The 12,926-nt window shown below is 40.2% G+C and overlaps 1 protein-coding gene across 4 annotated transcripts in view; it reads right to left on the reverse strand.

Annotated features, from left to right (window-relative positions):
• HIVEP1 (HIVEP zinc finger 1) overlaps positions 1–12,926 on the reverse strand; it is a 285,521-nt gene that overhangs the window by 13,692 nt on the left and 258,903 nt on the right. For all 4 annotated transcript variants that reach the window (XM_056521170.1, XM_056521169.1, XM_056521171.1 and 1 more), the window contains one exon: positions 8,954–9,429. In XM_056521170.1, coding sequence (XP_056377145.1) covers positions 8,954–9,429 — 476 coding nt within the window. The remainder of the gene's footprint in view (positions 1–8,953; positions 9,430–12,926) is intronic.

The raw sequence follows: 12,926 nt of genomic DNA on the forward strand, positions 1-12,926 counted from the left end.
TTCCATTGGCAGAGAGCTCCACAGTTTCTATTCTCTTAAAGGGTTTAATGGTCTATTCACACGTACAGTATTCTGTGCAGATTTGATGCGCAATATTTTCAGCTGCAGATTTCTATGTAAACTGAACACAGCTTGAAATCCTGCGCATCAAATCTGTGCACAATACTGTACGTGTGAATAGACCCTTAGAAGGCCCAGATGCTTTTCTTGAGTATAATAATATAAGAGGTTATAGTTACTAGGTTCTGGAAAAGCATTGTTGATGTAAGGATTTATTCTCATTAATAGATTTGGAGCTGGGAAGGAATGTTATACTTTATTTTGCTATGGTGGGAAAATTAGCTTCTACTTCATTGAGTTCTTGTCTTTCTCTGGATCAACACTGCAGGACAATTGTCTCATCTGGATAGACATTATTTCCTCTGCCTTAGGGTAGGGTATCACACAATGTATATGTAGCATATTTCACATTGCACAAGATTCACTGTGAAGTGGGAAATATGTGTATTCTGTTAGCTCACACATGGGCTGCCGCTGGGTAGCCCTGTGTGTGCAGTGAGGTTTGTGACACGTGGCCCCGCCTCCAAACCTCACTGAACACACAGGGCTGCCACTGGCTTGCTCTTTGTGTCAGCTAAAAAGAAGAATATGCAGCGTATTTCCCGTTATGCAGTGGATTGTGCGCAGCATGAAATACGCTGCATATACATTGTGTGCGACATTACCCTAAAGGTTTACATTTGCATATTATTTCTAGATCTGATGATCCAGATTTTGCTATCTATGCCAATCTGCATAAGTGAATGCTACTAAGTTACTGACCAAGTTATCTCAGAGCTCTGTGACCTGTATAAATACTGTATACTCAGTCTAAACTCTCATTTTTTTATATAGTAACTGAACTATTTGGTCACTTCCTAAATTCTTAAAATAGATGCAATTTAATCAAATCTGCAACTAGTATGGTTGAGATGATCAGTACTCCCCTCCTTTCACATTTATAAGAAATTACCATCAAAAGAGAATATGCATTTTGGATGGCTAATCTAATACTTTAGTTAAAGCGCTGACACAAGAGTAAACATTCTCAGCAAGAATGCATCACAAATACTCATTCAGCAGCAATGTTCTGAGAATATCTCAACAGTGAGTTATTAATAATCTTGGAAAGGTCTGCCTATTTTCTCCCCATGAGTACATTAACATTTCAATAAAAACCACATTGGAATCAAAACACTCTTACAAGCCCTTCACAGAAAATGATTTCTTTCATCATTGGATATTATTGAAAGCATGGAATATATAATCTCACTGAATGAGCTAAAATCTTGCCACAGGAAAAATGTATTTTGTGATACTTTACAAGCAGTTTTTATTTTTTATTTTAGAGTGTTTGAAAATGTGTCTTTGTGACTATATAAGCAGATAAGTCCTAGCCTCACTGCTACTAAACCTTAAGTGAATATCCATCTTTATCATCATGTAGTCTTTCGAGCCAAAATTCAGTGCTGATTGATTTATCCAAAATGTAATCCTTTAACCCCTTAAGAACCAAGCCCATTTTCACCTTAACCTGTTGGGGACGAAGGGCGTATGCATACGCCCTTGCGTCCTGGTACTTAAGGACGAAGGGCGTATCCATACGCCCGTGGGAATTTCGGCCCCCGCCGCGCGCCGGGCGGGGACCGGGCCGGGGTGACTGCTGATATCTATCAGCAGGCACCCCGTGCAAATGCCCAGGGGGGTCATTAGACCCCCCCATGTCGGCGATCGGCGCAAATCGCAAGTGAATTCACACTTGCGATTTGCGCCGATTCCGGGTCATTACGGGTCTATGGTGACCCGGTATAGAAGGGGGATCGCGGGTGTCTAAGACACCCACGATCCCCCTAAAGCGATAGGAGTGAGGTGGCATGGGTGCCACCCCTCCTATCTCTGCTATTGGTGGTCTAGACGCGACCACCAATAGCAGATCTGGGGCGGAGGGGTTTACTTTCGTTTTCCCCGTCCTGCCCTCCCACAATAGGCGGGGCAGAACGGGGAAAACGAAGAGGAACGGCGCCGGAGTCCACTTACCCCTCCGGAGGCAGCGGAGCGACGGGGATCGGCGGTGGCGACGGAGATCTGCGGCGGCGTGCGGCAGAAGAGGACGGCTCCCGGATGCGACGGAAGCCGGTGAGTAGTTGCATAGCAACATCTAGAGGGCTACAGTCTGAGACCACTATAGTGGTCTCTAGACTGTAGCCCTCCAGATGTTGCAAAACTACAACTCCCAGCATGCCCAGACAGCTGTTTGCTGTGTGGGCATGCTGGAATTTGTAGTTTTGCAACAGCTGGAGGTCTGCAGTTTAGAGACCACTGCACAGTGATCTCTATACTGCCCTCTAGATCTTGCAAAACTACAACTTCCAGCATGCCCACACAGCTGTTTGCTGTCTGGGCATGCTGGGAGTTGTAGTTTTGCAACATCTGGAGGTCCACAGTTTGGAGATCACTGTTCAGTGGTCTCTAAATTGTAGCACTCCAGATGTTGAAAAACTACAAATTCCAGCATGCCCACACAGCAAACAGCTGTCTCGGCATGCTGGGAGTTGTAGTTGCGTACCTCCAGCTGTTGCATAACTACATCTCCCAGCATGCCCTTCTGTGATCAGACATGCTGGGAATTGTAGTTTTGCAACAGCTGGAGGCACACTGGTTGGAAAATACTGAGTTAGGTAACAGAACCCAACTCAGTATTTTCCAACCAGTGTGCCTCCAGCTGTTTCAAAACTACAACTCCCAGCATGTAAGGTTTGCCCCCCCCCCCCCCCATGTGAACGTACAGGGTACATTCACACAGGCGGGTTTACAGCAAGTTTCCTGCTTCAAGTATGAGCTGCGGCAAATTTTTCGCCGCAGCGCAAATTCCTAGCGGGAAACTCACCGTAACCCGCCAGTGTGAATGTACCCTAAGAACACTACACTACACTACACTACCACCTAATAAAGAGTAAAACACTACATATACACCCCCTTACACTGTCCCCCCCCAATAAAAAAAAACAACGTATTGTACAGCAGTGTTTCCAAAACGGAGCCTCCAGCTGATGCAAAACAACAACTCCCAGCATTTCCGGACAGCCACTGATTGTCCAGGCATGCTGGGAGTTTAGCAACAGCTGGAGGCACCCTGTTTGGGAATCACTGGCGTAGAATACCCCTATGTCCACCCCTGTGCAATCCCTAATTTAGTCCTCAAATGCGCATGTGCTCTCTCACTTTAGAGCCCTGTCTTATTTCAAGGAAACAGTTTAGGGACACATATGGGGTATCACCGTACTCGGGAGAAATTACACTACAAATTTTGGGGGGCTTTTTCTCCTTTTACCCCTTATGAAAAGGAAAAGTTGGGGTCTACACCAGGCTGTTAGTTTAAAAAAAAAAATAATTTTACACTAACATGCTGGTGTTGCCCTTTACTTTTTACTTTCACAAGAGGTAAAAGGAAAAAAAGACCCCCAAAATTTGTAACGCAATTTCTGCTGAGTACGGAAATACCCTAGATGTGGGCGTAAAATGTTCTGCGGGTGCACAACAAGGCTCAGGAGTGAGAGCGCACCATGTACATTTGAGGCCGAAATTGGTGATTTGCACAGGGGTGGCTGATTTTACAGCGGTTCTGACATAAATGCAAAATAATAAATACGCACATGTGACCCCATTTTGGAAACTAAACCCCTCACGGAATGTAATAAGGGGTACAGTGAGCATTTACGCCCCACAGGGGTCTGACAGATTTTTGGAACAGTGGTCTGTGAAAATGAAAAATTTAATTTTTTTGTTTGCACAGCCCACTGTTCCAAAGATCTGTCAAACGCCAGTGGGGTGTAAATGCTCACTGCACCCCTTATTACATTCCGTGAGGGGTGTAGTTTCCAAAATGGGGTCACATGTGGGGGGGTCCACTGTTCTGGCACCACGGGGGGCTTTGTAAATGCACATGGCCCCCGACTTCCATTCCAAACAAATTATCTCTCTAAAAGCTCAATGGTGCTCCTTCTCTTCTGAGCATTGTAGTTCGCTCGCAGTGCACTTGACGTCCACATATGGGGTATTTCCATATTCAGAAGAAATGGGGTTACAAATTTTGGGGGGCATTTTCTCCTATTACCCTTTGTAAAAAAGTAAAATTTGGGGAAAAACCAGCATTTTAGTGGAAAAATATTTTTTTTTCATTTACACATCCGACTTTAATAAAAAGTTGTCAAACACCTGTGGGGTGTTAAGGCTCACCGTACCCCTTGTTACGTTCCTTGAGGGGTGTCGTTTCCATAATAGTGTGCGATGTGTTTTTTTTTGCTGTCCTGGCACCATAGAGGCTTCCTAAATGGGACATGCCCCCCAAAAACCATTTCAGAAAAACTCACTCTCCTAAATCCCATTGTTGCTCCTTCGCTTCTGAGCCCTCTAGTGCACCCACCGAACACTTGACAAACACATATGAGGTATTTTCTTACTCGAGAGAAATTGGGTTACAAATTTTGAGAGGATTTTTTTCCTTTTACCCCTTGTAAAAATTCAAAAACTGGGTCTACAAGAACATGCCAGTGTAAAAAATGAAGATTTTGAATTTTCTCCTTCACTTTGCTGCTATTCCTGTGAAACACCTAAAGGGTTAACACACTTACTGATTGTCATTTTGAATACTTTGAGGGGTGTAATTTTTATAATGGGGTCATTTATCGGGTATTTCTAACCAGAAGACCCTTCAAATCCACTTCAAACCTGAACTGGTCCCTGAAAAATTCCGATTTTGAAAATTTTGCAAAAAATTGGAAAATTGCTGCTGAACTTTGAAGCCCCCTGATGTCTTCCAAAAGTAAAAACTCATCAATTTTATGATGCAAACATAAAGTAGATATATTGTATATGTGAATCAATACATAATTTATTTGGAATATCCATATTCCTTATAGGTAGAGAGCTTCAAAGTTAGAAAAATGCAACATTTTCAAATTTTTCATGAAATTTTAGCATTTTTCACCTAGAAAGGATGCAAGTATCGCCGAAAATTTACCACTAACATAAAGTAGAACATGTCACGAAAAAACAATCTCGGAATCAAATTTATAAGTAAAAGCATCCCAGAGTTATTAATGCTTAAAGTGACAGTGGTCAGATTTGCAAAAAATGCTCCCGTCCTTAGGGTCATAATGGGCTCCGTCCCCAAGGGGTTAAAGGGGTACTCCGCCCCTTGACATCTTATACCCTATCCAAAGGATAGGGGATAAGATGTCAGATCACTGGGGTCCCGCTGCTGGGAACCCCTGGGATCTCCGCTGCGGCACCGCGTTATCATTACTGCACAGAGCGAGTTCGCTCTGCGCATAATGACGGGCAATACAGGGATCGGAGCATCGTGACGTCACGGCTCCGCCCCTTGTGGTGTCACGGCCCGCCCCTCAATACAAGTCTATGGGAGGAGGCGTGGCGGTTGTCACACCCCCTGCCATAGACTTGCATTAAGGGGGCGGGCAGTGATGTCAAGAGGGGCGGAGTCATGACGTAATGCTGCTCCGTCCCCAGTATTGCTTGTCATTACGCACAGAGCAAACTCGCTCTGTGCAGTAATGATAGGGCGGTGCAGAGCGGAGATCCCGGGGGTTCCTAGCAGTGGGACCCCGGCGATCTGACATCTTATCCCCTATCCTTTGGATAGGGGATAAGATGTCTAGGGGCGGAGTACCCCTTTAAGGACCAGAGCGTTTTTTGTACATCTGACCACTGTCCCTTTTAGATGCTTTTACTTTTCAGCCTGATTCAGAGACAGTTTTTTCGTGACATATTCTACTTTATGTTAGTGGTAAATTTTCATCGATACTTGCATCATTTCTTGGTGAAAAATTCCAAAATTTGATGAAAAAATAGAAAATTTTGCATTTTTCGAACTTTGAAGCTCTCTGCTTGTAAGGAAAATAGACATGTCAAATTAATTATATATCGATTCACATATACAATATGTCTACTCTATGTTTGCATCATAAAGTTGACATGTTTTTACTTTTGGAAGACATCAGAAGGCTTCAAAGTATAGCAGCAATTTAAAAATGTTTCAAAACCGGAATTTTTCAGGGACCAGTTCAGTTTTGAAGTGGATTTGAAGGGCCTTCATATTAGAAATACCCCATTATAAAAACTGCACCTCTCAAAGTATTCAGAAAGTGTGTTAACCCTTTATTTAGGTGTTTCACAGGAATAGCAACAAAGTGAAGGAGAAAATTCAAAATCTTCCTTTTTTTCACTCGCATGTTCTTGTAGACCCAGTTTTTACAAGGGGTAATAGGAGAAAAAGCCCCCCAAAATTTGTAAACCAATTTTTCTCGAGTAAGGCTGCTTTCACACTATAAAAAGTCAAATTCCAACGGGCGTACAGGTACACCCTTGGTCCTTAAGTACCAGCGAGCAAGGGTGTACCCATACGGCCCTGGTCCTTAAGGGGTTAATGACCAAGCCAAATTTTTCAAATGTATCTCTTTAAGTGGTAATAACTTTGAGATAGTTTTTTTTTATATTAGTGATAAAAATTTGTTGATTAATGCAGCATTTTCTGTGAAACACCCCAAAATATTGTGAAAAATTTCTGGCGTTTAAAAAAAAAAAAAAAATAACAGTTTTATGGCATTCACTGTATGGTCAAAATTATGTTATTTTATTCTGTGGGTCGGTACAAATCATGGCGATACCCAATTTATATAGCTTTTTATGTTCTTTTTCCTTTTCTCAACAAAATCCTTTTTCCCCTTTTTTGTGTTATGTTCTGACAGCCATAACTTTTTACTTTTTCGTCCAACCGCATTTTGTGAAGCTGTACTTTTTATTGGTACAATTTTTGTGATTCATGCTACCTTTTCATCTTTTTTATTCCACGTTTTGGACCAAAATAAGCATTTTTTGTTGTTTTCTTTTTTTTACGGTGTTCACCTTGATAAATACCATTATCGTTTTTTTGTCCATGTCATTACAGATGTGGCAATACTTATGTATAGGTTTTGGTGTTATTTATTTTTTTATTTTATTTATTAGTATAACTGTCAGTACTGCACTGACATGCAGCATATGGCTGGATTTCACAGGCTGCCGTACTAGGCACACAGGAGGCCATCAGCTGGCCTCTTGCTTCCATGGCAACCAATGTGATCCTGCGATTGCATCCTGGGATCGCCGTTGGTGGTCAGGTAAGCCCTCTCCCCATGTCAACCCCAAAGATTCAGTGATTAGGTCTGATCACGGAATCTATGGGGTTAATGCTCCAGAGACCAGCGTGGCCTCGGCAGCTGCGGTGAGACCCGGCTGTGATTGACAGCCGGGTGCCGCCGGCGATCTCCTGCAGCGCATCGCACTGAGTAGGATATCGCCAGGAAGTATGCATACGTCCAGTTGCGCTAACTAGCTAGCAACTGCAACATATGCATACGTTCTAGGACGGGAAGAGCATCAGGACCCTGTTTTTCTGATACAATGCTCAAATCCACTGCATAGACATGCACACATAAATATGCTGGCAACCTGTGGTCACAACTAATAAAAGCCTAAAGGCTATAGACATCTCTGAAAAGCATTTTATTATTCTTGCTTTGGTCTTATTATGGTGCAAAAAAAACTAAAATTTACTTGTGGAAAAATGTTGCTTTCTTTTGTTTTAACAGCCTTTACAGTGTGCGGTTTGTACACAGCCTATATGATTCTCTCCTGTAGACTGCCTTGTATCTGTTTTCCTCTATTTTTCCAGTTTGTGTGTGCTGTCTAGGGTTTCTCTCTCTTCCATCTACTATCTGAGCTGCTATACAACCCTCTCTCTTCTGGTATAAAGGTGCGTTCACACTGAGGAATAGGAGAGGAATTTTTTCGCATGAAATTTGCGCGAAATATAGGAGGAAACTGTTTGTTTTATTTATTTTTTTTTTTTGCTGGACTACAACCACCAATTGGAATTTCCCTTTTTTTTCTGAGCGGAAATCCGCAAGATGAATGAATGGAATTCCGCAAGCGGAATTTACGGAGTGTGAACAGTGCAGAGTAAAATACATTGAAGTCAATGGCAAAGCAGATGTTAATTATTTCTAAGCGGAGAACTCAAGAGGAATTACTCGAGTAAATTCCTCTTGAATTGCTCAGTGTAAACGCACCCTAACACTGGGAGAAATTCTGACAGACTTATCTTTGTCTGATTAACAGCTTCCTAGGCGCTTCTGGCTGACACAAATGTGCAAGAGCAGCCCTCGATCCTGAGATAGATGTGGGTCTACCTCCAAGAACCAACTTTTTCAGACATTTATGCCATTTCCTGTCAATATTTTGTTGGACAACCCCTTTAGTTGTAAGATTATTTACTTAAATGGCATATCCAGGAATAGTAAAACAGAGCTTTTTTTTTTTTTTTTAATATTGATATTTTTATTAATATTTTTAATACATTTTAATACCATTCTATATTCTACTGTTATTAACTAGTATTGCCATTCACCCCACGCAAGGGCTCTGCTAAAGGTGACGACATACATTAATTGTAATAAATAATAAATTGTATATTTACATTCATCTATACTATCTATACTATTTATTCTTTATTTCTACCCTACATCTGCAGTACTTTAGAGGACTGGTACTTATAAATATTTCATATTTATATTACATTTACTTTTTTTTTTTGTTGTTGCCAAAAACAGCACCACACCTTATGTTGTGTGTGGTATTACAGCTTGCCTCTACTCAATTTAATGGAAACAAGCTGCATTTCGACAAACAACCTGAGGAAAGATATGGTGCAACTTTTGGAAGAAATGATCTTAACTTTTCTAATCTTGAATAATCCCTTTAAATTGATGATGACAGCAAAGGAAATTATATACCGCCTTCATATATGTACGTTAATAACAAGTTGGGATTTTGACTTTAGAAATATGTGACTTACATTAGATGCGGAAAGGTTTCTTGACTCCACTGTGCCATCACGTCCATCTTCGGCATCTGGATAATCAATGGACATCTGATTACAAAGGGATTTGGGAGATGATGCTTCACTTTGGGAGAAAATAGCATTCTGCTGAACTTTATCTGCTTTCTCTCCATGACTCTCTGGCTTGCAAATAGTCAATGTAGTCAATGCAGTCATCTTGGTGATCAAAGCTTTAGGAAGAATATCCATTGAATTTGTATGAGAAAAAGAATGTGCCGCTCGACTGTCTTCATCAGCGCTAGAAGCTTCTTGCTGGCTGTTTCGGAAAGGGTAATGTTGAGGGCTCGCTGTTACAGAGGGAGTAGCAGAAAGGACAGACTCTGCTTGGCTGTCCTCATCTTCATCCTCATTATCATTATCCTCATCTTCTGCCCCATCTGAATCATCACCATCAAATCCTGATCTTTCCCCAGTATATCTTTGCCTTTCACCTGCACAGAGGTATGATAAAGAGTACAATCACATTAGAGGCACATATAACTCACCATGAATTTATTATAGAAAGAATAATCAATTTCTTATAAACAACTGTCCAGATAAGCGAGAGTTTAAAGGGAATGTATCAGCTTTTTTTTCTGGTAAGAGCTGCAGACACTATATGATAGCTGCATAGGGTATAAGAATTTTCCTGTAAAGTAAGCTGATATCTGACAACCCAGATCAACAGTGGTAAATGCACCCTCATTGCATCCCTACATTACCAGTCAACATGAGGAGATGTATTGCACAGTAACGGAAGAAAATCTTGTTGGAATGTACTAGAATTCATTGCACTTTGCCATCAGATACATCTTGCTACATAAACAAAAATGGCCAATTATGTGAGCACCACCCACCAGTAAGCATAATGATGATGAATAGACTGCGGGCAATTCATCACTTTTGCCCATATTGTCTATTTAGGAAAACATGTATCTCTAATTGTTGCCATTAAAAGATTGCAGCTTAGTACACTTGACCGTGAGCAGCATTACAACAGGTACATTACAGAAATAAAAAATACAAAAATTGTTCATTCTTCTAAACAAATAAGTTAAAACAAAACCCCAACAAAAAATCAGAGCAGTAATCTATTCATAGGAACTTTACTTCACCATTTAGTGTAAAGATACATTGTACAGTCCAGTATTGCTACATAACATACCATTCAGGAGTCTGGGATGACAGCCCTGCATAGAAACAAATTTCAAGACTAAGGCTTTGGGATAATATTTTCTAGACTGAAAACTCCATGTATATGGTGGCTGTGTAATATTTCAAGATGCTTTCCATGTACAGGCTAAAATACAACACTTAGGCTAGGTTCACATCATGTTTATGTCCTCAGTTTAACGTATACATTAGGAAAAGCTACCGATGTATTTGTCAAAGGAAGACTGTGACTGATGCAATAGACTAATATGGGATCCCTAGTGAGCTTGAACCATTGGGCCATTATAGCCTATGGTTGACTGATAACACTATTAGGCATTCTTATAACAGATAATCACCCATAGACTATTACGATATCACTTAAGAGGTTAAGTCAAGAAAAGTTACAAAATCTCCTGACGTATTCATAATACGGATGCCCATAACAGATTCCATATGTTGGTATTTGTCACCCATAGGCCAACATGGTATCCGTTTAATAGTTTTTTTTAAACTACGGTAAAGTATAGAATAGCGGTCTACCATGCTATTTCATGCTACTTCTTTTACAGTATACCAACATTAAATCGCCAGACAGAGGCACATTTTTGGCCTGTCTGACAATGCACCCTTATGAATATATTTACCATGTATGTCATGAGCTTTCCTGATATACACATTAAATGCAACAAAAGCATAATGTGTACCTAGCCTTAGACAGAATTTTGAGCTAAGATATCATTTTAATTTTATAAAGCTCTGACAGCCTTGGGCTGGGAGTTGTAGTTTTGAAACACTAATGATATGATGCTGGATTTGTAGCAATTCTGAACCATTATGCTAAACTTTAAAAAAGCTACAACAAAGAGACCAATTTTGTTGTATTCCACCAAAGGTCCATCTAACCCTCACATATTTTCATTACTACTACTGTACAAGGTATATACAATTGCCAAACACTTAAAGACTTATTTCAGCAACCAGTTATTTGTTTGTGTTAAGAAAGGCAAAAATGCTCCATGGCAAATTTAGGTTTTAGTATTCTTTTTGTTTTCATATTCTATAAAGGTAATGTCTTCCCCAGTGCATCATATTTTTTATTGCACTTCTTGAAATTTTCAGTAGTTAATTTCTTAATATATCTTTAGTGCAATCTGAGCTGCAAAGCTTCTGCACAGACAGACAGATTTAAAACATAATATTGTGGCCGCCTGAAGCCATCACTAGTGGGAGGATGGAAGCCTAGGATGAGTTTAGTATATAATCTGGCCTGTGTATATAGATAAAATAAAAAAAATAAAAATGAATTTCTGATGAGAATTCATCTCATATTCAATATTTGTACTACACTATGGCCAAAGCAAGATATGTATACAAAATATGGAATGTAACAAGATCACTCTACTGGCTCCAAGCTAAGAAAATGTAAGAGATTGTAGGTCTAACCTTTATGTGTGATGAGCTACCTGGCCAAGCTATGGCTATGGAATGACACTAAACAAATAGCCTGTGACAAATTCTGACCTCCCAATTGCTTCTGCTCCCCTGAAGCAGCACAGCTGCCTATGTTTGTGGACAAAACTAATCGTACAAAATAATTCCCTCTTTGATCCACTGCACTGAGTAAAACTAAATAGGCCTTTGGTTCTGGGTGACTGGCAGCAGACAGTTGCTCAGTGCACATCCCTTTCAAGTCAGCTTTCAAATTGTACATACTCCTTGTCATCCAAGGCATCAACCTCACAGGGAAAGGACTTGCTTCCTTCAGTGAATCAAGCATGAAAAGTTAAACATCAAAAAGTCACTCTACCTCTTCATATGTCTTAGCACTTTGTGTGCAAACCTATTTCTCATGTTGCACTAGGTAACAATAAAAAGGACACTTTTAGCTAGAAGAACTAATGACAAACAAATTACTCCAATGCTGATCAGTCAATGACCGGGCAAGTAGGAACTACATTTTTGTTCCCATACACACAACAGAAATGTCAACATTTTAATTCTGTCTATAGAGTTCTGGCCATCTATCCAACTATCCATTGCCCAAGTTTATTATTAACTATATACAATATAATCTTTTATATACACTCTGCGTTGTGTTTATGCAATCAATTTAACAGTAAACTATAGCACACATATGCTAGATATCCATATCTCTGTAGCACAGAATTATTATTTCATTATTTATGATTTACAAGCTGCTTATGCAAGAGCATTATATGCTTTTGAAACTTCTGCAAAATTCTAGGTTTAAAGGTCAATATGCAGAGCTCATTCCACATACCTGAAGAGCTATCTCTCCCATAAAAGCATTAAAGCACCCAAAGAGTACGAGAGATATATAAAATACAATATAACCATAGACTGCAGAATAAAATGGGAGGTACAAGAGTCAGACCGAAGGAATCATTACCTTCCCATCTTCACTATCCTAAAATCTCTGGTGTTTGTTTTCACTTCTGGAAGTAAGGAAAGTGTTGATCTTCTGTGTTGTCTGGGTTGACATTTTGCCCCTGTGCAAACTAACCTCTATAATTTCTTTTCTTTTAACTGATTTGCCTAGAGTGACCTCACACCCCTCTTCAGCAAACAGTGCCCTGACTTTTGACCCCTACAAGCTCAATAGTACTAATTATGGCTTAATCTCCTTGAACTCACAACACATTCAGGGGTGAAATACCTCTTGCCAATGACAAAGGCAATATTGCAGTACATTTGTTCTGCTCCTATGTTATCCTTCATGCTAGCATATAAAGGCTAAAAAAACAAAAACATTGCTTTAAAAATGAGCCTTTAA

This window comes from Hyla sarda, chromosome 5 (genome assembly GCF_029499605.1).
Source record: "Hyla sarda isolate aHylSar1 chromosome 5, aHylSar1.hap1, whole genome shotgun sequence".
NCBI lineage: Eukaryota > Metazoa > Chordata > Amphibia > Anura > Hylidae > Hyla > Hyla sarda.